Genomic DNA, 26133 nt, shown 5'->3' with positions numbered 1-26133 from the left:
TCTTAATCTCATCCACCCACCTAACTTTCTGCCGCCCTCTGCTACGCTTTCCTTCCCTTGGAATCCATTCTGTAACTCTTAATGACCATCGGTTATCTTCCCTCCTCATTACGTGTCCTGCCCATGCCCATTTCTTTTTCTTGATTTCAACTAAGATATCATTAACTCGCATTTGTTCCTTCACCCAATCTGCTCTTTTCTTGTCCCTTAACGTATCTGTATCTAACTTTATCTAACTGTATCTAACTTTTTATAACTTCTTGTCCACAGAACACTATGTATTTTGTACCTCAATTTGACGAAGCAAAATTTCACTGCCACCATGTAGGAATACTGAGACAATAAATGGAAACTTCTGGGGCCGTATTCTGTTGCGGTTCCTTTTGGAACCGGTTCGCTTTGGCTGTTATGTCTGGATTATGCCACTCGGAGAAAGAGTGGAACGGGGCGGCGTGAGGGGAACCAACAACGAGCGGCTGTCTGCCGGAAGATCACGTCATCATTTTTGTTTGTACTTGGGGGACGGTATAGCAATTGAAGGATGTTGCTGGTTTGATAAAAAAACATTGGTTTGTATAGAACACTTGCAAATATATTTTCAGTAATAAATGTGAGCTTGCGGCGCAGACGGCTACTGGGAGTTGTAATTTTATTTGTGTTGTTTTCTTATTTAGTCGCTAGGTGGTGTGCCATACGTTATGCAAACAAGTTGCCTCGCTTTGTTTACGTTTTGGACTTGCCAGTTTGCGCGCCGAATCCGAAACTGGGTCCTCATGTTTCAGCGAGGCAGCGCGACATACTCGTGTCATTTGTTGAAGAGCACCCCTACCTTGCGAAGGCGTCGTGTGTGCTGGGTCAACAGCTGACGGCGGCGCGCAAGGAGGAGCTCTGGCAGCAAGTGACTGCCTTGCTGAACGCTGAGGGCCCGGCAGTGAAAACTGCAGCCCAATGGCGCGGCGTGTGGAAGAAAGATGTGTATAACGCCCGCCGTGATGCAGCCGCCTTGCACGCCGAAAGCAGGTAAGCACACTCGTTGACGGAGCTTTTGCGCACCATATTCTAACAAACGTGTTAATCACAGAGGAACCGGAGGAGGCAGCCTGCCCGGACCGCGAGGGCGCATCCTCTCCCTAGTTGGAAGGGCGGGCGCCATCGGAGTCTGCCCGCCGTTCTTCGAGCCCGACGAAGAGGTGAACATCAGCGCATGGGTTTCAATAGGTCAACGCCAAGTCGACGCGCTGTCGCGATTTGTGGCAACACACACGCTTTTAATTTTTCAACTTTGCCCCGTGCGGTCCGTTTATGGAACGCACTACCAGATACCATTGCATGCCAATCTAAACACACTGCATTTCGCAATCTGCTAAATGATCAATATGCCGTTTCAACCGTCTAAACACATCATGTCTTTTGTAATTTTCTTGCATTTTTTCTACAAGTTAAAGAATTTCAGTGGTCCCAATTTCTTTACAATACTTACTACTGTATAACATGCAAAAACGTTTACAATGTTATTATGCTATTATGTCGTTGTTTACCATTTATTGTTATTGCTCTACATATAGTATTTGCTAATGTAATAATTTTCCATGTTCTGTGCGTACTCCTTTCATTATGCTGATGTTTATTTCTTTCCCGATTCCATGCTAATATGTTACCGTATTTCCCCCCTTACACTATACCTTCTCGAAGGCCTGTAAGGTACATGTAAATAAATAAATAAATATTTAAAATGTTTGCAGATGACTGTATAGTATATAGGGTCATCAACAGCGAAGCACTACAACACGATTTGGATTTGATTGCCACATGGTGTGAAAAATGGAAAATGTCACTGAATGAGAAAAAGAGTGTCCACGTCACCTTTACCGGGAAGAGCTCATACGACAGCAATCGTAACACTATAAATAATGCTACTCTTGAACAAGTGTCAGAATATAAATACTTAGGTGTATTTTTTTCTGCTGATCTAAGGTGGAACAGACACGTTACTCATGTTAGGAACAAGGCTGTCGGAGCATTAGGTTTTTTGAAACGTAACTTTAGTAGCTTGCCACAGAAACTTGGGGAGCAACTGTATTTCACACATGTGCGCAGTACACTGGAGTATGCGTGTGTTTGCTGGGATCCATATGCTACAGAACTTGTAGATAAACTAGAAAAAGTGCAGAACAGGGCCGTTCGGTTTGTCCTTGGCAATTATGACAGGATGCTTAGCATGACAGAAAGCAAAAAAGCATTAAATTGGCATCTTCTTGAACACCGTCGCCGAAATCTCAGATTAAAATTTCTTCATAACATATACCGCTCTAATACGGGGATAGCCAGGTAATTGTATTTTCAGCCGCCCACATGTTTCTAAAAGGCGAGATCACAAATGAAAAATATGTGAGATTCCTTTTGACCCTCTATTGCATGAATTATGAAAGTCATTTTTTCAGCTTTCATTATTGATTGAATGAACAAACACGACTGTAATAATAAAGATAAAGCTTTGTGCCAAATATGGCACACCATGAAGATGGCTGAGCGCTCTGGCTGCCATGGGCGGAAAACAAAGCTTCACGGACGGTGGTCTTTTTAGTGCGATGTGGGGAATGAAATGAAACAGTTGTTTGCTGCGTTCAGGCACAGATGAATGTTTCACTTCCTCTATCTTACCAATGACTTGTTTGTGCAAGGTGGCCGCTTACATCTTTGTTTCTTCTCGTCAAATTCTGGCCAGTGGCCGACTTGGTCAGATCGGTCGTCTTTGGGTGGCATTGCGGCCACTGGTCCCTGTGCTTTTTTGACTTGAACATGGAATTCGATGTCCTGACTAGAAGTCCTTCCTGGTCGCTAGTTGGGTAGGCACTTGTTATGCGAGGTAAGGCATTCTGCAATTTCTGCTTTTAATTGAGCCAGCGGTAGTACTTGTCTCCTCCTAAGCTGCTCCTGCACCCTCCTGTACAATACCCATGCTGTTACTACCGATAAGTCTAGCATAGGCGTAAAAATTCGAAAGTGCCATTTCTTCGAACTCTGATGTGTATGCAGTAAAGTCCAAACAGAGAGTCCAGCAGGTCGACACCACCCATGTGCCTGTTATGGACCTTTACTACGCTGGGGCAATCAATTTCGCGAAACACCTTGGCGGAGGTAAACCAGCGCTTAAGTCTTTTGGACTGGATCTCTCCCAACAAAGCTCGACAGAAATGTCACGGTGCGGTTATCGTATCAACGCACACACGATAACTCTACGTCATCTATCGCGCTTGTGAGTGCCTCTGAAGCACCACGTCCTTTACATTTCAGTTCCTTTTCGCTTTTTAGGCGGCTGTTTGGTAGACAATTCGCCCTCACCGTACCGATCGTCAAAATTACATCTTGTGATAGAGTGACCTGCAGCTTCGGGCTATTGAACAGATGGCAGCACGTTACCATATTTTGTATTTCAAGTTCATACTGTGCCAAATATGGCACACATCGATTTCGGTTTCTCTGCTGTAGTTGCAGGCAAAATTGAGAAAACTAGTAACTGCCTTGAATTGGTGAGGCCAAAAAATATGCCGAAATAATTTTTCTATGTTTCTGCGGTCGAACTTTTCAGAGAAAAAAAAAGACAATTGCTCGTGTTTGCCCCCTCCGAGTTTCACGTCGCATCCCAAAATCTACTTCACCTCTGTTTTGCGTATCACTCAAGAGATGGCAGCACTTGCCCATGATAAGTGCGCATAACTACGAGATTTACTCCGACGGTATCACATTCTCAACTGGGGATCTCGCACACGCGAAAAAGAATGGTAACCGGTATGTGCCAAATATGGGACGCCATGCAATAGAGGGTTAAAAGCGATGCTTTCCGCTACTCTTTCTATGTTCGTACTATAAGAGACTGGAATACTCTACCACCTGACACTGTCTGTATTTGTTCAAATGATGATTTCTTCCATGCTTTATGAATGTAATTTTGAGTGTTCATTTATATGAGTTGTACCCTCCCTGCTGTAATGCCGGAATGGCGAAGCAGGTACCCAATGAATAAAATGAATAAATAAAGAAATGTTTCATTGTCATGATTTTGTTTATATTGTTGCACCTTGTTAAGCAGCAATTACGAGCAATATGTGAAATCATGCGTGCAAGAAATGCAATGTTGAAGCAACTCTTGAGTTTAAACAAAGCAGTAGTAAGCATGAGTGTCTGCTATTTAAAGAAATCCTGCTCCAAAAAGTGCTTGGCATGTCTCGTTTGTTGCTATACGTTTCAATATGTGCTATACAGATTGCTCTGAACGACATTTCAGTTACTGTGTAACACTCGTGCTATGCTTGCGTGTCACACATGAACAGACATCTCCAGCTTTGGAACAATGCATACTGCACAGTAGAATAGGCATCGCAAAGCAATATTCAACAATCAAGATTGGTTGCCATTCACCTTGGAAATAACCTTTATTTAAAGAAAATTCCCTGGCGAGACAATATTCAAAAGCACAGTGAACAAAGCAAAGGAGTAACATAATGGCACATGGTTATTTGTCACTGCATGTGTATCTGTCATGCTCAACATAGACAAATCATGTGCTTTTCACTACCACAGTATGCAGCATACTACGATTAGCCGCATGTGAGCACACGCAATGTGTTATGTTGAAGTGCACGGCCTATTTACTTCATAAAAATAAAAATAAAACATGTTACACCAGCACATGTCTCCACCTCATTTGCCAGCGAATGCGCCGGCGCACACTTTGCAGGTAGGCAATGTGCAAATTTCTGGGCAGCCAAAACACACCAACTATGGATTCGCGCACCGCACGGCCTCTTTGAAACAAAGCTCGAGAAGGCTGTACAGGGTGCGCCTGCGGTGGCACCTGTACTTGAAGCGGCACTTGTGCCTGGGCTGGCCCCTGTGCGCTGTCGTCATGTGCACCGTCGTCATCTGGGTCGTCTGGCAGAGGCACGCCTGCTGCAAGGCAGAGGTTATGCAGCGCTGCACAAGCTGCAACAATAGTGGCTGCTTTCTGAGGCGAGTAGTGGAGCACCCGATACCTCTGCAGGCATCGGAAGCGGCTCTTGACGACTCCTATGCACCGCTCAACGGCATTTCGCATTGATGCGTGTGCCTCATTATAGCGCCCCTCTGCCGTGAGGCGATTCGGGTGACCAGGCACAGGAGTCATGATCCATGGCTCTAGCGGGTACCCATAGTCCCCTGTAAAGTGTTGCATGTCAGTGAACGAAATGGATACATTAAGGCACAATGCAAGAGCACAGTCTACGCCAGGGCCCTTTTACAACAGGAGCGGGTCTTGGATTTATTGTTGCAATATCTATCAAACATTGACCTTCCCGGAAAGTTGTAAAGAAAGTTCGACTCATTTTAAAGAAAAGCCCAATTTCACCTGTTGTCTTGGCTGCAAATCTGATTCTCAGGTTAAGTTGGACATGTAATATTTATTTCATACTCGTGGTTTTCTGCTCCGTTCATCCCATTTGCCCCTCCCTAAATGTACATCCTCCACTAAAACTTATTAGCTCTTCTCTCTTCAGAAGTGTTATTTTATAAAACACTTCTAAGGTCTACTCTCGAATATGCTGCCAGTATCTGGGATCCTTGCTCTACCTTTCGTACCTCTTCTCATGAAGGTACCCAAAATCGAGCTACCCGTTTGATCCTTTCTAATCACTCCAGCACCACATGTCGCTGCAACAAAAAAAATCACACACATTGCGACACAAAGAAAAATAGCGCAACTTGCACCATTCTACAATATATACTACACCGATCACTAATGTCGATGCCGAAAGTTTCACGCACACGCTTATTCCTTTGTTCCAAGGACAGTGACCAGGGACCAGGTCCCCGAGTCCATTGTCACCAACCCTTTTCCACCATACTTGAAAACTGCCATTTCGACGTGTTCTGTAGAATTCCACTCCTGCCTGTAACGCTCCACGTGGCATTCAGTGTATTGAAATTAATAAACAGCATAACATGTCAGCTGTTGTATACATGCTGGTACAAATATCTGCCTTTTAAGAAAGACTTGTTTCTCTCGATAGTCGCTGCAGGTTCATTAGGTACTGCTGCATTCACAACACATTTCTAGCAAATCACGCTTTCTTAAAGCTTGCTAGGATGCTAAACTATTTGACTGTGTATGTTTTACATGTGGAAGAAGCACTGCTACTTTAGGTGCACTTACCAAGCAAGACTTCTCCATGAAGTAACAGGCCACGAGTGAGGTGGCGGCGAAATGCAGAATGCCTCCAGACGAAAGAATCGTGGCACAATCCCGGAAACCGTGGGTCAATTGCCAGGATATTCAGCTTCGCGTCGCACACCTCATAAGGGAAAGCAAAGAAGGTGTCAGTGCCACTGCAGCAAATATCTGGCACAACCTTTTGCTTACTACACTACTTGCCAATCAGTTACTGTTCAGTCAGCGAACACAATTACAGAAAAGGAGATATCAACATACGCAGTAGGCAGTTGAACTAATGATCAGCATGATAACAATGTCATCTTAACCTACAAATGCAATGTTGGCATGTGTACACATGCTCATGTATGGCGTGCGGTCACAACACAGTGTGCAAAATAATTCCTTTGGTTTCTTCCGTCCATATTGTATAAGATTCTGCTAAAGAGTGCCACCTGTGTTTTTTTTTTTTTTTTTCAGACAAAGTGCCTATTACAAGCGAAAGAACGCGGAAACAGCATGTGCCGTATTAACAGCTAGAGCAAATGGGTGTCCACACATTCTCATTCTCCCTCACACCATTTTCATTGATGAGATGCTCCTTCTCACGTTTACAGTCTGTTGGCCACAATGCTTTAGTTTTACGTCGCATAAGAATCACAAGGGCTCGTCTTCAGTTAGGATCGCTCGCAGACGAAGACTCCCTTCACTGCTACGGCGTCTATTCCGGTTTAAGTCGCGCGTAATGTGTTTACATTGTAGCATCGAAAAGGCTATTCAACTGTGATTGGAGAGCACTGAAAAAGTGCGGCCGTGTTCTATGCAAAGATCAAAGTCGTCATTACACATACAACACAAACGCTACTTTCTCTAATAGGAACGCAAGTATTACCGGCAATTGATGAAAAATAACGAAACGAAGTTTTTTACAACGTGCACTCGCGCAATCACATATCGAAAATATTTGTCAATGAACAATACTCACGACCATGCAGTTGAGGGCGTAATACCCTTTACGGCTCCAGTACGATTCTGTTTCGCCGGGGCCGAGCTTCTTAGGGCAAATGATGGCTATCAGACTCCCGTCCACACATCCTAGAACTCCTGGAATTTTTCCACGGCTAAGAAAGCCTTCCTTGATGGCGGCTTTCTGTTGCGCCGTGGATGGGAATCTAACCCATCCTTTTTCTTTGCCCACAACCGTAATGGCCTTGGCGACGGCTGGAATGATCCGGCTGACCGAAGGCTGCGACAGTGCAATCGCTTCTTCATTCCCGACGCACTGTTGAAAGCTCCCAGTGGCAAAAAACCGCAGCGCGCGCAGCACTTTCATCGTAGTGTCGACACCACGAAATCTTTGAGGTCCGAGATGTCCTTCCAGCTCATCGCAAAGACGTCGCACTGTGTCTTTGGAGAGGTTAAAATGCCTTCGAAACTCTTCTTCGGCCATGCCGAACGCGTCGCGTCGTCTTTCGGCACTCGCCAGCAACACAACCAAAGGAGCCTCCATTGCTGTCTCTGTCTCGTCTCGTCTAGGTGCCGGCTCGTCAGCTGGCGCGAGATTAGCCGGCAGCCACGGTTGCCCGAGCAACCCTCGACATCATGCTCGCCCCCGCGCGCGACCCTCGAGTGAACCACTTCTCCGCGGTTCCTCTCCTAGCAGGGAACCGGTTCCTTTCCAGAAGATTGGCAACCTGTGTGACGTCATCAAAATTTGTCGTCCCGCCCACCAGGGATGACGACAACGAAGCGCCGACCAATGGCAACAGCCAAAAGGAACCGGTTCCAAAAGGAACCGCAACAGAATACGGCCCCTGTAGATCCAGATGGCCAAATGGTTGCAGGTGCTTGCAAATGCACCTTATAAATTGCATGCCGTGTGCCCCATCGAGAGGACTGCTGAAGCGCAGCAGCATCAGGTTCCGTATTAAGTCCAACTGCAGGAACATCTCATTGTGCCCTGTGCGCCATTCGCTTTAGGTGCGAGCGAAAGCGTTTCGAGGTTGAGCCAAGTAGGATGTTGACTTGGTGAGCGCCATCTTCCTGCATGAACATGGGAAACGGGGAAAGGGGAACGGGCTTGCAGTAATGCGATCATGTGTGTGTGAGGGTGAAGAGGGGAGGGGGTGTGTGATTAGAAGGCTAGTGGTGGGCAGGTTGGCATGCGTCTCCTTTTCTTATGCGGCCATGGCTGTCAGCATGGCTGAACACATAGGCCCATGCACCATGTTATAAAGGTAATCTGCCGTGTGTGCAAAGACCAGGTGAGCTGTGATGGTGAGCCATCATACACTGTCTTCCTGCACATTTAGTGCTCGAGGTTGTGTAATCTTGAGTTTTGTAAACGTGTTTAAGTGGAAGACAGATGAAGCATTTGTTCCCCGCTGCCGGCGCCTTTCATGATAGTGTTGTCCCACTGCGGGCAACACCATCGGCCGCAGGGGTGGAGTGGATGCGTAAGCACAACTGGCTTCACTTCATACCACCAATGTGATGATATTGTCAACATGGCATGAAACCGTATCTTTCGTCGCTGACTCTGAAATTCAACAAAATGAATCTTTCTCATTCTAATTTGCTTTTTGTCAATTGTCAATTTTCCGATTGCCTGATAATCCTGAATATATTTTGGCCCCTTCCGCACAAGAAAAATCATCGGCAAATGTGCTTACTTGCATAAAAGCTTGCATTTCCATATAACAAAGCAAATTGCCAATTTTAATGACTTCTTTATATCGAGGTTTAACTGTATAGCATTAATGAAGGATTGGCCTGCAGGTTTTCGCCTAGAATCTGAGCTGCAATCATTAGCTGCAATCATTGCTGGGATATTAATCAGGCATTCTTTCCGTGGGTGGTCTGTGCAGAACACGACCGGCATGCTGTGGCGGTGAAGCGAGACTGGAGAGCTCACTGTTTAGCAACACATTTTGTAAATAGAGGATGGGACGAATATGCCCATGTATGACGGCATTGGTGGCACAAGCAGGGTAATGCCACTTGCTCTTGAATAAATATTCATACAGATTATAGGACAGGGAACTTACAAACTGCACTTGGGTATTCAAAGTGAAATTACCGTGAGGCATCGCCAAAAATGGCAGACTGTTGCACGTGCAGAAGCTGGTGTAAGCATGAAATGCTTTCTGATGTGAACATCAGCATAATATGTCATGATTGCCACAGTGCTATTTGGCAAGGTGTCTGCAACATTTGGTTTCATGGGATACAGCTGAGTCTGTGGCTGTAAATGCCCTGCATTCCATAGCCTGTAGCGGTTTAGGCAACTTTCGCAATCACTGAAATCCATCTCTACTGAAGCTTTTGTGATGTCCTGGTGGTGGTTTCATTTCAGGAACCTTTCGTAGAATCTTTCAATGTTTTCACCTCTGGTAACTACTGCATGTCAACCTTCTTGTGCTCCTCATGGATAATTATGTAGACGCCAGCCATTCTGGTTTTGCAAACATTGGAAAGCACCAGTAAGGTGTGCGAGTTGTGGCTGCCTCTAGATGATAAGCATGAGCGATGTCTCTTAGACGCTGTGTTATGTATGCTCCACACAAATCACCACACATGCAACTTGAGCAGTGGTTGGTTCATCCAGCTGCACTTGGCAACAGTGCAATAAGCACTGCTTTTTAAGCAATTTAACATTACCACTGGCCTGGCAGTGGTGTGTACATTGTAAGTATGTTGGGCAAAATTAGAATGTTAGCTCTGCTGTAGGCAGGCAGTGATTATTAAAATCAGCCTGGCTCTCTAATGGGAGAGGCATAGTGATGCAGGGGATGAGCTGTCACGGCATTGTTATGAAGCCGTCTTTATAGCTCCGTCATATACACAGTGTTGGTGCCGAAGCAATGTAAGTACACCTGAGGAGCAGGTTTGGTTTCTGATGACCACACTTGTGTGGTTGTTTGGTGGGATTATTTTGCCAGCATGCCTAGCCCATTCATTGGAATCCTTTCGAAAGTGTGTTCTGCTGGAACGCTGTGCACATCTATCTTTTGCAACTGTAAACCTAGCTAAAAATATGCACCATAATTGAAAAATCTCTAGGGAGGGAAGACAACCCCCATGCTTCGCTTGTCTTATTAAGAAGAGGACTTGGCCTTGCCAGAAGGTGTCGAAGATATTTGACTGCTTAGCATGCCAAACTGTCACAAGTTCTGTGCCTTGTATGTGACAGTTATTATTTCTCTGTCTTTAAGCTTGCATTAGCTAGAATTTTAGGCACTCTGAAAACTTTCACTTGACCACTAACATTGGATTTAGGTTAGAGTCAGGGATGTGCGCTAAGTGGAGAAGCGATGCCACCGAGGCAAGGAGGCATTGTTTTGACACAAGTTGTGCCTTAGGTTTGGTTTCACTGTAAAAGCGGACATAAATTGGCCTGTTGTATACTGGGGAGTAGATAATTCGGGTGGGCCACATCAAAGGGGGCTTTGCATAATGTAGCTCTGGCTCCCCTTTGGCAATCGTGTGTTTGATAAAAATGAAAAGAAATATCCTTGCGCTTCTCTTCATATAGAAGCCTGCATATTGTGCTGCCAACATTATTCCCTTTTTTTGCTTTGAGGTAATGCTGTCTCTGTGCTGTTTCATTTTTTGCAGTTAGTTTCACAGAAGAAGAAAAGACCAAGATGCGTACTCTTCCCCACAAGGAATATATCCTCTACTTTGCTTCTTTTATTTCTCTTGTTATGCTGTTGCACGAGACTGGATATTTATCAATATTAGAAGAATTGTTTTGCTGCATGAGCTCTCTTGAAGTGGTGCAAACTGATGCTCGTAATCGAAATGAGCAGGCCAAGTTAGCATGCTGGCTTGAAGTGGTGCAGTAGGCATTGAAAACAACTGAAATCAGCCACTCAGGCTGGTGGTGTGCAGGTGCAGTGGTGCCACTACTGTTTCACACAGACTCATTATGTGGTCACTGTGAAGCCACCAGAGGCAGTGTTGTTAATGAGGTTGTGATATGGTTGATTGATATATGGAGCAGAAGTGGGAGGTATAGCAGCTCACTCACCTAGTCCAGAAGTTTATTTTAATTGAAAGAACTGCAGTGTGAAAATGTTGTCTAGTGGCCCAGTATTAACCCCTTCACTGGGGAATTGTTTGCTCAAGAACGACTGTGACTTGGGGAGCTTTTCATTCTTCAAAATAGTGTTTTAGACAAGAAAAATGCTTTTTAAGTGGCTTTGATATTAACAAGTAATTACAGTTATTTAACACAGTGACAGGCTCCTTTTCACTTCATAAACTCATTTTCGAGTGAAAAACTTTAAAGCACCATGCAGCACCCAGGCATCATTACAGTAAAGCCCAGGACTTCAACAAACAAGCCGAGTACTTGCAGCTCGACTGCCATGATATTCTTTGGAATTCACAGGTGTTGTGAATGGCTCTTTCAAGTCGTTCTCATCTTGTACGTCACTATTAGAGTCACCGTTGAGCTCTAACACATATTCATTGTCAGAGTCATAATTCTTCTCCAACAATGCCGCTATTTTGAAGTTTCTCAAAGGTTTTCGCCTCTTTGTGGATATTATGTTTGGGAGCTTGGCATAATTTGCGCCAATATCAAGAGTTCTTACGCCCATAAAGTTGTGCATCTGTAGACACGCTCCTCACCATGTGCTCCCTACTGTGGTGTCTGATGCAGTGGTGGCCACAGTCTACAAAAGCAGAGTGGCCCAATCTGGAATAGAAACATCTCACCACCACGCACTACATTTTTCCGAGACATGGCCGAACGTATCTTCCTTAATGAAAAATGAGTTTCGTTTGAATCGCACTTTTCTATGGGGAGGGGGACTAGTGTGTTTCTAGGCACACTCCCCACTTTACAGTCAACTAAATCTAAGTGGCACCATCTAGAAAACAAGCATATTACCACCAGTCATTACTTTTTCTGAGAGGTGGTAGCATGTGTTCTGCTGTAATAAAAATATGTTCGCTTTGAATCCCGCATTTTAATGTGGTGGGAGAGGCGCCACTTATGACATCGCCAACTCGAAGGCACGTCTGCAGATGCGCTGCCAAGTTAAGGGGTTAAAACTTCGCTTTAGAACAATGTGCATCCCTTATTTCATATCAGCTGGTCATGCAAACTCTCAATGGAAAAGGAGTGCCTCACTTGCATGTGACAGTCTTGAAGACGTGTGCCTCTGGGATTGAAATGTTCAGTTCTTTTATCCTGGACACTGCAGCAGTCCCAGTACAAACGCTCAATGGTTCGGCTGATGCCAGCAATGTACACAGGACTGGCGCTTGCCCAATGTAGGAGAAATATGGCTTAGTAAAAATTTTCTTGGGCGAGTTGGTTCATAACTGAGAAAGAAAATGGTAGTGTAAAAGAAACGAGGACGAAACATGTACGCAGGATGGGCACTTGCCCAGTGTAGGAGAAATATGGCTTAGTAAAACATTTTCTTAAGCGAGTTGGTTCATAACTGAGAAAGAAAACGGTAGTGTGAAAGAAACAAGGACGAAACATGTACACAGGACGAGCACTTGCCCAATGTAGGAGAAATATGGCTTAGTAAAACATTTTCTTGGGCGAGTTGGTTCATAACTGAGAAAGAAAACGGTAGTGCGAAAGAAACAAGGACGAAACATGTACACAGTATGGGCACTTGCCCAGTGTAAAAGAAATATGGCTTAGGAAAACATTTTCTTGGGCGAGTTGGTTCATAACTGAGAAAGAAAACGGTAGTGCGAAAGAAACAAGGACGAAACATGTACACAGGATGGGCACTTGCCCAGTGTAGGAGAAATATGGCTTAGTAAAATATTTTCTTGGGCGATTTGGTACATAACTGAGAAAGAAAACGGTAGTGCGAAGGAAACAAGGACGAAACGTACACAGGATGGGCACTTGCCCAGTGTAGGAGAAATATGGCTTAGTAAAACATTTTCTTGGGCGAGTTGGTTCATAACTGAGAAAGAAAACGGTAGTGCGAAAGAAACAAGGACGAAACGTGTACACAGGATGGGCACTTGCCCAGTGTAGGAGAAATATGGCTTAGTAAAACATTTTCTTGGGCGAGTTGGTTCATAACTGAGAAAGAAAACGGTAGTGCGAAAGAAACAAGGACGAAACATGTACACAGGATGGGCACTTGCCCAGTGTAGGAGAAATATGGCTTAGTAAAACTTTCTTAAGCGAGTTGGTTCATAACTGAGACACAAAACGGTAGTGCGAAAGAAACAAGGACGAAACGTGTACACAGGACGGGCACTTGCCGAATGAAGGAGAAATATGGCTTAGTAAAACATTTTCTTGGGCGAGTAGGTTCATAACTGAGAAAGAAAACGGTAGTGCGAAAGAAACAAGGACGAAACGTGTACACAGGACGGGCACTTGCCGAATGTAGGAGAAATATGGCTTAGTAAAACATTTTCTTGGGCGAGTAGGTTCATAACTGAGAAAGAAAACGGTCGTGCGAAAGAAACAAGGACGAAACGTTTACACAGGACGAGCACTTGCCCAATGTAGGAGAAATATGGCTAAGTGAAACATTTTCTTGGGCAAGTTAGTTCGTAATTAATACGAAAAACACTAGTGTAAACAATACCGGGGCGAGATGTGTACACAAGATTGGTGCTCGCCCAAGAAAATGTTTTACTGAGCCATATTTCTTCTATATTAGGTACGCACCAGTGCTGTGTTCCCTGTACAGCGGAATCTAGTTGATGCGATTCTGCATAATACATTTTTCATGACAGTACCTATCTTTTTTTTTTTTTTCCGGCCAACGTCCCCTTCGAGCAATGTATTTTCATTTGGTTATTGCGATTGAGTTTCCAGCTGAAATTGGATAATACAACTGCAGTAGTGTGCTCTTGCTGGTATTTTTAAAACTCATGGCTTTGTATTCGAGTGTACCAGCCTAAATAACAATCGAACAGCCCATGAACAACGTGTTAAGCCCCAGCCACACTGGAGGAAAAACACACATGGCATGCCAGTGCAAGTAAAACTGCTGCGGCAGTGCAGCGACACAGACTGGCGGTGCGCAGCTGCTCAGTTGCGTGAGGAAATGGCGGCTTCTTTATTTTTTTAACTTCCAGAAAGCTTTTTTATCGGCATTGAAAGAAAAGAAAGTTCAGTACAAACTGAAGAGCTATTTCAAAGTTGCTGAATAAAAGTGTGTTGGCACTTCAGTGCGTAGAACGCCACACGAACTTTGTAGTGTTCAGCGCACTGAAGTGCCAACAGCTGGCTCCGCACCCTACGCCACACAAACCTTCGCTATTCAGTTTGTCACCGAGTACACCTATTTTCACACTTTTTGGAGCTCGCTTTGGATAATACAATTTTCAGATTGTACATTTTATTTTCCGGTTCTCGTGATGAACGTACCAACGAGATTCCACTGTATTGTGTAATATGCAGTGTGGCATTATGATTAGTACAAAATCATAAGAGGTGCTTTTGGCCTGAGTATGTCTAATGCACATGTAAAGAATGGCACAGGTCCTGTTTCTTAAAATATAGTTAACAAATTTGACATGGATGACAGTAATGCTAATAGCATCTAGTGGTCATATCACTGTTGTGTTATCGCATTGCTGTAACCGTCACTCTATATCTGTGCATCATGCAAATTTCTTCTAGTAGACTGAAGAATCGCTAGAAAAAGTATTGGGGATATCTGCAAGTGTATTCTCAGTTTTGGTACTAAAGTGTTGAGGTCCTTTGCTAATATTTTATGTGATACTGGTCCATAACAATCCAAGTGTACATTCAATAGACTCAATTTAAGGTGCACATATTTTTGGAAATTTGTGTTACCACAATTCCAGCTTGGAAAACATTCACTGCATCTAGACGAAACCAAGCAAAGGTTTCCTAGCTGTGCAGTTCAGCAGAGAAACAGAGTACAGGCTGCTTACTTAAAGGCAGCAACCCTGTGGGGGCCTTCGAGCTCTTTCTTTTGCCAACTGAGTGTGCTGGCGTCATTTTACCACTCCACACACATCCTTGACTTGCCTTGTACATCTGCTGGACAAGCAGCTGGAGCTGTCCCTGCAGCTTGGCCTGGTGGATATCCTGTTCGCTTATGCCTACAACAAGCGGGTCACTGAGGGCGAAGATACGGTCAGTTTGCTACCTGTCACTCCCTCTGAACAGTACAGCGGCTCTCGCAAAATTTGCAGTAGTGAACAAAGGCCAGCACTTCCTCAGGCAGGACAGGATGGCAGGGGAATGAAATACAGTAGACTTTTATTAATTCAATGCTAACAGGATCGACGAAATTGATGGAATTGTCCGGTAGGTCGAATTAAACAAGATGCATAAAAAACGGCGAAACACTATACCTATTTGGCAGTATTTGCCATATTCTAATATGCTCCCGAATCAAACGCGTGCCCGCTTTTTATGTATCCGAAATGGAGATGTAATGCAGGAATGACAATAAAGCACCTAAACAAAGCAGAAATCTAATGCGCACCCTATTATTTAGTTACAAAAATGGGCAACGGTCTAATATGTGTTGCAATATGGTGGCTGGTTTTTTTAAGTCAGCTTCGCCGCTACACAGCTGTGTTATGCGGTAAAGCATACAAACACTGCAAAGGTGGTTTTGGTTTCGTCACCAGTTGCACTGCGCAGACCATTCTCGACCCAATTTTTTCGGGGGAAAAAAGGTGCACATTAGAGTCAGATAAATACTGTAATCGGACGTTGTGAGTTGCGCTATTGCCTGAAAATTTGTGTCTTCCATGCATTCACTGTCCGTGCTAAGCTCCACCAGGACAGATGGTGACATTAATGGTGACATTAATGGGGTCACTATTGGGGTCACCATAGGTTCAGGTGCATGCATATTGACTAGTCAAGTTCGAATTATCTGGTGAAGGGTAATTTTGGGATCGAAATAACAAAAGCTTGCGCCCATAGAAACGCATGGGCACTGGTTGGGACCTTCAGTTGGGATGAAATCGACCAAAAAGTTGAATTAACTGGAGTTGAATTAACGGAAGTCTACTGTATTTTTTTTCTTAGTGATGGGAATGCTGTGCCGATTGTGCCAATCTGTGCTGACTGGAATTTCTTGCTCTATACTGCTCCAAAGGGGCCTCTCTTTTCTACCTAAATTGTGCCGCTGCGGCACCACAACATAGTTTCGGTGGTGTGAAAATCGGGACGCTGCCATGCAATACAGCACAAAGTGTGGCACCACTGCATTCGTTGGCTGCATTCGTTCATGGCATTACAGCCAGCAAGACTATCATTGTGGCGGCTGACAGAATGGAATTAATTTCTATTTTGATGTGCCAACCATGAGGCGTGCATCAGGTTACGAGTTGGGTTGCCATGCTGGCTCTGCGACTGCATGATCAACACAGTAGTTTTATGCATCAAGAACAGGCGCATGATGGCACTCTGTCATATTGTCACGTGGTGGTGACGTTGAAGAACACAGTAGCAATACTGTGAAAGACAAAACTAACTCTTATTGGGCGAACCTGTGCCCACAAAAACAGGCTACACTTATAGCACAACAATAGCGGCGAATACGGTCGGCGATCGGCAAAAATGTGATCAGCGGGTCAAGCGCGTCGGCTTTTATACAACAGTCCTCGAATGTTCCAGACTAATCGTTCGGACCCGCGTGCCTTCCACAAAGTTCTACACCATTCGCGTCACGCGATGAAATCAGATAACACAAGGTTTGGCGACAACAGACAGCTGGATTGAAGCATCGATAACTTTCCAGAAACTACGGATACATCCAGGCGGGTCCCACGCTGTGCGATTACATTTGTTTTAGGCAGCGAAACGTGGTCACCCGATAAAGATAAGTACACGTGTCAATACCCCCCTCTTAAAAAGCATCGTCCCGATGCTGCAAATATAAGAGAGCGAAACACAAAAGGACACTTATTAAACATAAGTAACAAAACAACAAAAAGAAACAAAGTCCAAAGGTCAGTTACGCGAAGCCCCAAAGTTCATTAACGCTGGTAGCACGGCTTGAGTTGCACAACGTGGACTATTTCAGGTCGTGAGCGGCGCCGCTGTGATAGCGAAATGCCGTCTGGCACGACCTCATAGTCCAGTGCGCCAATACGTCGGATGATCTTGTGCGGTCCGAAATAGCGACGCAAAAGCTTCTCGCTCAGTCCTCGTCGGCGTATAGGGGTCCAAACCCAAACACGGTCACCGGGCTGGTAGGTGGTGGTGGTGGTGGTGTTGAAGCAGGCGGAGTTAGCATGGCATACATAGCTGGCGATTGTTCCGCCTGATCCTCCTTCGAGTTGAGATCAGGGGTGTGTCACCAGGTGTCGATGAGCCCCGTGTCTCGCAGGAAGGCTATCAGCAGTCGTTGCGCTCTCTTTCTGAATGCCGCGGGCCCTCCAAGGAAAACGTCTTCTTCAAAGGTCCTGTACGTGAGACCGCTTTTTTGTAGGTTGTCGACCATCGCTTTTCTTTCTGTGTTAAACTGCGGGCATAGCCAAATGAAATGTTCGATGTCGCCAATGTCACCACAGAAAACACAGAGTGGGGAAGCGCGAAGCCCAGTCTTGAATAACCAAGCTGGGGTGTACGCGGAGTCGGTCCTGATGCGGTATAAAAGCGTTGCTTGTTCGTGTGTAAAACCATGAGTCACACAGGATTCGTGTGGATTCTTGTGCATCTCTTTAAAGTGAAGGCGGATTGCACCCTTAGGGTTTAAAAAAGCTTTTAGAACTTTTACTTTTGGGACACCTGTCAGTGCTAGGCGTGCAAGGGTGTCAGCTTCCTCGTTTCCATCAATTCCTACGTGTGATGGAATCCACTGAAACCTTATGTTAAATCCTTTGCTCGTTAGGTCGTCAATCAGTGCCAGAGACTGGCTTGTAAATTTCTCTAGAGGTAGGCCCCGATGTAATCTGTGTAATGCTGACTTGGAATCCGTCAGCACCACGACATCTCGTGCAGAAAAGGCCCGTAGTTTCCGCAAAGCCGCGGTGATTGCGGCGCTTTCTACTGTTGTAGAGGAAACTACGTGATCCAGTCAGCCAGACCATGACACATCAAGGGATGGTATGCAGAATGCCGCTGCACAGCTATCTGTTTGTGCGCACACCGAACCGTCTGTGTACACTTGTAGATGGCTTTGAAACACAGTGCTTAAGTGGTCCAGCAGAATAAACTTTGCTTCGACAGTTGAAATGGTGCGTTTCGTCGGTAGGTGGGGTACATTGAGGCTGCAGGTAACGTCCGGAAAATACCATGGCGGGTCAAGGCGACTTCGTTTAGGCCATTCCAATCCTAAAAATCGGAAGGTGTTCAGCGCCGCATGGAAATGTGAGCGAGTTCTTGCTCTTAGCCGCCAGAGAAGCGCCGTGCCTGCGCGTGACTCGCCCAGCCTTAATAGCTGCGTCAGCAAGGCCTGAGATGCCAAGAGGCGGAGTGGAAGAGACTCTGCCTCATTAGTGACTTTCTTGTTTGAAGCCGCCATTGAAACTCCCATCGCCAAGCGAAGTCCCTTTCTGTGCACTGCCTCCAAGCGCTCGAATTGACTCGATGACGGTGATATCAGAGGGAGCTGATAGAGAATGCGGCTTGTTATCAGTGCAGTGTTCAGTTTAAGCATGGATATAGGATTGTTTCCCCAACATACACCTGCCAATCGACGAAGTGCGTTGATTCTTTGCACTGATGCAGCCACAACACTTTCGACCGCACCACGCCATAGTAGTTTGTCGATGGTGACGCCCAGGAATCGAACATGAGTTGCATGAAGAATTGAATGCCCTCTGATATTCAGCGTCAGACGTGTTGACTTCTGTCTCACTCCCGGGAAAAGCATGAAGGCAGATTTTTCTGCTGATAAAGATAGGCCAAGCGTCGATAAGTGGCGATCGATAGTGGAGATTCCGGCCTGGGCTATCCGGGCCAAACGTTTGTGTTGGTACCCCGAGATCCAAATGCAGATGTTATCTGCGTAGATGGACATTTTAACTGCCGTCCGACCTACTTTCAGGGCATCTGGAAGGCTGGCCATGGCAGCGTTAAAAAACAAGGGAGATAGGACACTTCCTTGTGGCATGCCGAGGGAAATTCGTCGCTTGTCACTCATTATACTTCCGAGCTTAACTTGGACACATCGATCACTGAGAAATTCATGGACGAATCGAAGAGCATTTCCCGAGACGCCCATGGCTCGGAGTCCGTTGATGATGCCTGTATGAAGGACACAGTCGTATGCCTTGGCAACGTCCATAAAGATGGCGAGTGTGGAAAGGCTGTCTACGCGATGGTGCTCGATATGGCTCAGTAGATCCAAGACACTGTCCTGGGCACTCAACCGTGGACGAAATCCGGTCATACATGATGGCAGTCTATTTCCTTGCTCAAGATATGATGTTAACCTCGTACATATTAGTCTTTCCATCAACTTTGATACGCATGATGTTAGCGATACTGGCCGATATGAGGTGAGGTTTGCAAGATCCTTTCCGGACTTGAGCACTGGCACCACCCATGCTGTCTTCCACGCTTCTGGCATCTCTCCTGTGCTCCAGACGTGATTAAATATGTCCAGAAGGGCTCGTTCTCGTTCATATGGCAGATTTGTCAGCATCTGATTGCTGATTGAATCGGGACCCACAGCACAGCGTCTTCTTAATTTGCTAAGCGCCAAATCCAACTCACGAAAGGTGAACAGCGTATCCATGGCATGGAATGCTTCAGACAACAGAGGGTTCGATACTCCTGCTGATCTGCCAGATGTGTATACGTCTGCAAAGTCTTCTGCAAGGGTTTGCAAATCTTTTCCTTGCTTTAAAGCAAGTGCTTCGAATGGCCTGTGTAGGCGAATCTTTCCGGATAGGCTGTTCATTACTCCCCATATCCTTGTCATGGGAGTAAATGCCGATAAACTCTCACAGAAAGCAGCCCATTGAACTCGTCTTAACCTTTTTGTGTGACGACGGATGACAGCGTTTATCCTGTTGTATTCAGTTTTCGCAGATGGATTTTCCGTTTTTCTCATTAGTTTTCGCTCCGCTCTCCTATGCGCCGCGCAGAGGTTCTTTAGTTTCAAATCAGGAGTAGGGAAATGATCTGGCAGTTTCAACATTGAGGTAGCCACTCTTTTGCTCCGCAGCACATCTGCGAACAGCTCACCAGGGGATTCATCCAACGCTTCTCTGTATGTGTCCCAGCGGGTCACAGCACAGAATTGTCGCCCAGCAGTGTGAAATCCGGTGATGTTGGTGAAGATCAGAAAGTGGTCACTGCCCATCCTGTCTGGGGCCGTTGTTTACGATACGACAAGGTCTGTAGAATGGATGACGAGGTCTATGGCACTCTATGAATCTGGTGGTCTGAAGAAAGTCGGTTTGCCATCGTTCGCAATACATAAGTCAGCAGCATCCATGGCTGCGACAAGTTCCTTGCCTCGGGAATCTGCAGTCTTATCTCCCCAAAGCGAATGATGTGCGTTAAAGTCGCCACAGATTATTATAGGAGAGGGGCAACGAATACAAAGGTCCTTTATGATGAACACCTCCATGGAGACCTTCCTGCACGGACTTATATACACCGACACCACACTGAGTTTTCGTTTTCCTAGGCACACTTGCACAGCGGCGACTTCCAAGAAGGTAGAACAACGGTCTTGCACTGGTAAGGTGACGTGAGGTATTTCTCACCTGATGTATATCATCGCACTTCCATTTGCAAATGATGGTATACTCGGATTTCCATGTCTGATGTACCCTGGGATCGTCCTTGCATTTGGGAGACCGGCCTCCGAGAGGGCTAGAATTGGTATAGGTATGTCTCGAAGGAAAAGGCTGAGTTCAGAAAGACTCTGTAGAATACCGGCACAGTTCCATTAAGGGCACTTTTGGACGACAGAATGGACCAAGTGGGCGAGAAATCGGCATTATGCTACTGAGGGTATGTGGAAGTAGAGCAGAGTATTACTGACTCAAGAGCCAGCACTGCTTCCAGCATATCCTTCGTTCAACTAGCAGGTATCTTCGCGACGTGGGAACGTAGTGCCGTGAACAAAGCGCGTATCACATGCTGGCAGTTTTCCTGCTGACTGTTGCCAAGTGGTACTTGAGGTCGGTTTACTGCGGTCGCATAGGTGTGTTTTTCGGACTCTTTTCAAACAGGTTTCTCAGCTGCTGTAACCATTTGCGTTGCCTCAATAACTTCGTTTATTGGTGTGAGACGCGAGAAATGAGATGCGTACTCTGTTTCCAAACCAGTTAGTTGTGGCGCTCTGGACGTCTTCTTCGTGTTCGATGGTGCGCTTGCACACTTTGGACCCAGAACAAACAACTTATTTCTTCACTGAGCAGCTGTCCGCGCAGGACATCGACCGTAGCTAGCAGGATGGTCACCGCCGTAATTTGCGCACACGAAGTTGTCTTTACTTGCACACGTCTTAAAGTCATGAGGTCCCCCACAGCGCTTGCACATCTGTTCCCCACGACAGTACTTAGCGATATGTCCGAAGCGCTGACGCTTAAAACAGCGCGGCGGTGTCTCCACGTAGTCGACAAGCTTGTGTCTGGTGAAACCAAGGTTGATCTTCTCCGGGCGTTCAGAATTTGGAGCAAATGTGAGAACCACCGAGTTAGTGCGCCTTGATACCCATTCAGGTGACGAGGTTTGGACCCGACGGATGATTCTTCTTGCATGGAATACTCCCTGAGGTCTCAGGTAGGTGAGCAGCTCTTCATCCGAGTACCATTTAGGGACTCCTCTAACAATGCACGTGTTTTTCATATAACTGTGTGGGACACGGGCAGATATGACTATGCCGCCGATATTCTTGGTCTCTAGAAGGACGTTGGCTTGTCCTTCTGTCTCTACATCTAAGAGCAATGCTCCCTGTGCTTTGAAGTGGCTCTTCACTGGTGCTCCACCGAGAATCGTTTCAAGCTCAGAATACAGGACAATAGGGTTTACTTGTCTTAAATCATCTCTTTCGGATGCTGCAGTGATTAACACTGGAATGCCCTCCGCCCTGTCTTTACAATGGCGCACAATTCGGAAACCACCCTCGTCCATGTCTAGGTCTGAAGGGTTCGCCACGTTGTCCTCCTCGATGATAGTGGACTCGTCTGCAGATCAGCAGTGTCTTGTCGCTTGCAGTCAGGCTGGCTTGTACAAACCAGCTGGCGTTTCTGACCCGGTGTCAGCCCTTGGGAGGTCATGGCGGGGTGCTTGTCGGTGCCAGCTTGGTTCCTTCTAGCACCTTGTGAGGTGGCGGGTGGCGCAGCACCCGTTGGTCTTCGATAGGGAAGGTACCTTTTCGAGTCGACAGACGTCTTGAACCGTTCTGACCAGTAATATTACCAGAAAATAACGAAAATAATGATAGATGTAGGCAGAGCTACTCAGACAGGCTAGCAGCAGGTTCGTCGAGTACCGGGCTGGTACTCGACGAAGCGTCGTCGGAGGTTGTAGTGTTGGCTGTCGGTACGCTGCTGGTTTCTTGATCCGTAGGCGGGCCAGTTGTCGGGCTTCTTCGGCGCGCTGGAGAAAGGTCGCGACGTCAAGATTCTCTTCGTCGGTGACGTGTGGCACCATGGCGTCGAGCGTCATCGTCGGGTTCCTGCCGTAAACCAGCTTAAACGGCGTGATCTGTCTTGTTTCTTGCACCGCCGTGTTGTAAGCAAAGGTTACGTACGGCAGGACCGCGTCCCACGTGTTGTGCTCGACGTCGACGTACATTGCTAGCATGTTGGCGAGGGTCTTGTTCAGGCGCTCCGTGAGACCATTCGTCTGCGGGTGATAGGCAGCTGTCCTCCTGTGGCTTGTATAGGATGTTGTCAGGTCGTCTTTCGTCGTTGTATTCTTTGCTGTCACACTTCGCCGGGACGGCGGCATGTCGTTATGTCGTTGAGGTAGTTTCTTCGGCGTCTTTGGCAGCGGCGGAGGATCTTCGTCAGTTCGACGAACAGCAACCGCACCTCCATCGGTTGCCGCTTTTAGTTTTCCGGATATGGGCTCGCTGACCGGCCCCAGGCTGGGCCAGTGTATGGAAGGCGCTGCGGCGACAGGTAGCGGCCTGGTGACAGCGAACGGGACGATCGTCTAGAGTTGCACTGAGTGGCGGCTAGGTAATCGGCGATGTCACGTGGGTGCTCCCCAAGCTGCGGGCGCGGCGCGTTGACAGCGAACCCTCTCAGTCCCAAGTCGCGGTATGGGCATCGGCGGTACACATGGCCGGCTTCTCCGCAGTGATAGCAGACCGGGCGGTGGTCGGGGGCTCGCCAAATGTCCGTCTTCCTCGCGTAGGTGCGCTGGGCGACGGGTGGGCGTGCTGGCGGCGGACGATGGAATTGCGGCGTTACAGGGCCCTGGCGCGGTCGCGGAGGGGGGCCTTGACGGCGTGCGACGGCGGCGTAGGTCATCGCTTCTGGCTGGGGCTGCGGTAATTGAGGTTGCACCTCAGGAACCCCAAGCGATCGCTGAACCTCATCTTTCACGATGTCAGCGATCGAAGCTACTTGAGGCTGCGACGAAGGCAGGACCTTGCGCAGTTCTTCGCGCACAATGGCTCTGATGGTCTCTTGAAGGTCGTCCGAACCCAGTCCTTGGATGGCGTACTGCGGCGTGAGCCCCTGGCGGTTATATTGCCGGGTGCGCCTCTCCAGAGTTTTCTCGATCATCGATGCCTCTGCAGAAAACTCAGCCACAGTCTTCGGTGGGTTACGAATAAGTCCGGCGAAAAGTTCTTGCTTGACGCCCCACATTAGGAAGCGGACTTTTTTCTCCTCTGACATTTCCGGGTCGGCGTGCCGGAAAATACGGGCCATCTCCTCCGTGAAGATCGCGATCGTCTCATTTGGCAGCTGCACTCTGGTTTCTAGTAGAGCTTGGGCTCGCTCTTTTCGCATCACGCTTGTAAATGTTTGCAAGAAGCCGCTTCGGAACAGGTCCCACGTCGTGAAGGTGGCTTCTCGATTCTCGAACCACGTCCTGGCAGCGTCTTCCAATGCGAAGAAGACATGTCGCAGTTTGTCGTCGCTGTTCCAGCTGTTAAATGCAGCGACCCTCTCATACGTCTCGAGCCAGGTTTCCGGGTCCTCGAATGTTGAACCGCGGAACGTCGGAGGTTCCCTGGGCTGCTGCAGCACGATGGGGGACGCTGGGGCTGCCATTGGGGTTGCCTTGGCCACAATCTTCCTGGTCTTCTCAGGTAGAAGTCTGTGCTCCGGGGGCAGCTGTTGGAGACGGCGACTTGCTCGATGCTCCGGGACTACGTTGGTGTTCTCTTTGCGGTTCGGGCTTGGATCACGGCTTGTCGGGGGCGTCCGGTACATGAACGAAAAGCACCTCCACCAGATGTCACGTGGTGGTGACATTGAAGAACACAGTAGCAATACTGTGAAAGACATAACTAACTTTTATTTGGCGAACCTGTGCCCACGAAAACAGGCTACACTTATAGCATGGTAGCGGCGAACATGGTCGGCGATCGTCGAAAATCTGATCAGCGGGTCAAGCGCGTCGGCTTTTATACAGCAGTCGTCGAATGTTCCAGACTAATTGTTTGGACCCGCGTGCCTTCCACAAAGTTCTACACCATTCGCGTCACGCGATGAAATCAGATAACACAAGGTTCGTCGACAACAGACAGCCGGATAGAAGCATCGATAACTTTCCAGAAACTTCGGATACATGCAGACGTGTCCCACGCTGTGTGATTACATTTGTTAGGCGGCGAAACGTGGTCGCCCGATAAAGATAAGTACATGTGTCAATATGTAAGAGGCATGTGGCGCAGAAAGGAAAAAGAGGACGATGCGCACGTAACGGTCCGAACGGCACGAGCACTCGATGCGCGTGCCCTGAGCTGTGATCGAGAAAGAAGCAGCACCGAGCTGGGATTATCGACATGTCTCTGGGCCAAGAAGGTTGTAGTGTCAGCATCGCACTGGTGACAAGAGCCATGGAGGTTCGGTCAAGTCCGTGACGTTGAGGGTCCAGTGTGTGGCTGTCGACCTTGGCGACGTCTCGTCGGCACTCGAAGAAGTAGCGGTGGAAGCCAGAGTTAGGCCTAACTGCTGAGGCCGGGGTACCGCGTCAACAACGGAGCTTGGGACACTGGCATCAGAGACGGATGAGTTGACTGGCCAACACCAAGGCAGCAATGTTTACGGAGTTGGCGAGAACACCGACTATGATGAAGATCCAGTACGCTTCGGACTCTGAAGATACGTGCGACGACAAAAGTCGGTAAGAACGGTCCTTTCTAGTAGCATAGCAGCCATAGGCTAGGGTGGCCTGACTTGTGCGTAGCAAACACAAAGGACTAACGTAGCCAGTAATAAGGACATGTTTAGTGATTGTCAAGTAGGTTGCATAAGTGGTTGCATAAGTTGCAAAAAATTGCATTTCTTCATTGTGTTTTAGTTTAAATGCGCTTTATTTTGAGTTTGTAGAGTGTAATTAAAATCTGTTTGCGGTGCTGCTCTGCGTCTCCCAACCTCATCTCTCGTAACATCTGCACGCCCCCGAGATTGGTGACACACGACACACTCTGTAGACAAAAATGTAATGAGAGTCCCCCATACCTATTCCTGTTGCTTGCTTGCAATTCACTGTACCTTATTCCATATTCTTCAAGAGCACTTTACATTGTTGAATTCAGCATGGGGCATTATAAGCACACACATCGTGATCAGGTTTTGGACTTCAGTTTATGCTCTCTGTCATGTACATCTTTTGTAACTAATACATGTATGTTTGGTAAAGCTCGTGGTAAAAAAGTTTGATGGAAACGAGCAAGTTTCTACTCTCGCACAGGATTTGTTCATGGTGTGGGTTTCTCCTTCATAATGGCACTTGCAGTGTGCTCAAAAACTGTTTGAGCTGTTTCTCACTAAGCCAGAATGGGTGGTGACTTTTGTAAATTAGGTCTGCATACAGCATTCAGCATTTGATTGGGTGGCCTTTAACTGTGCATGTTCCA

At 46.9% G+C, this 26133-nt stretch overlaps 1 protein-coding gene across 3 annotated transcripts in view; it reads left to right on the top strand.

Moving 5' to 3' along the window:
- Window positions 1–26133, top strand: part of LOC126527445 (protein SHQ1 homolog) — a 142014-nt gene that overhangs the window by 88911 nt on the left and 26970 nt on the right. For all 3 annotated transcript variants that reach the window (XM_055068425.2, XM_055068426.2, XM_055068427.1), the window contains 2 exons: window positions 10805–10860; window positions 15198–15296. In XM_055068425.2, coding sequence (XP_054924400.1) covers window positions 10805–10860; window positions 15198–15296 — 155 coding nt within the window. The remainder of the gene's footprint in view (window positions 1–10804; window positions 10861–15197; window positions 15297–26133) is intronic.

This window comes from Dermacentor andersoni, chromosome 9, assembly GCF_023375885.2.
Source record: "Dermacentor andersoni chromosome 9, qqDerAnde1_hic_scaffold, whole genome shotgun sequence".
NCBI classification, from domain to species: domain Eukaryota; kingdom Metazoa; phylum Arthropoda; class Arachnida; order Ixodida; family Ixodidae; genus Dermacentor; species Dermacentor andersoni.
This window is presented reverse-complemented; position numbering and strand designations above follow the sequence as displayed.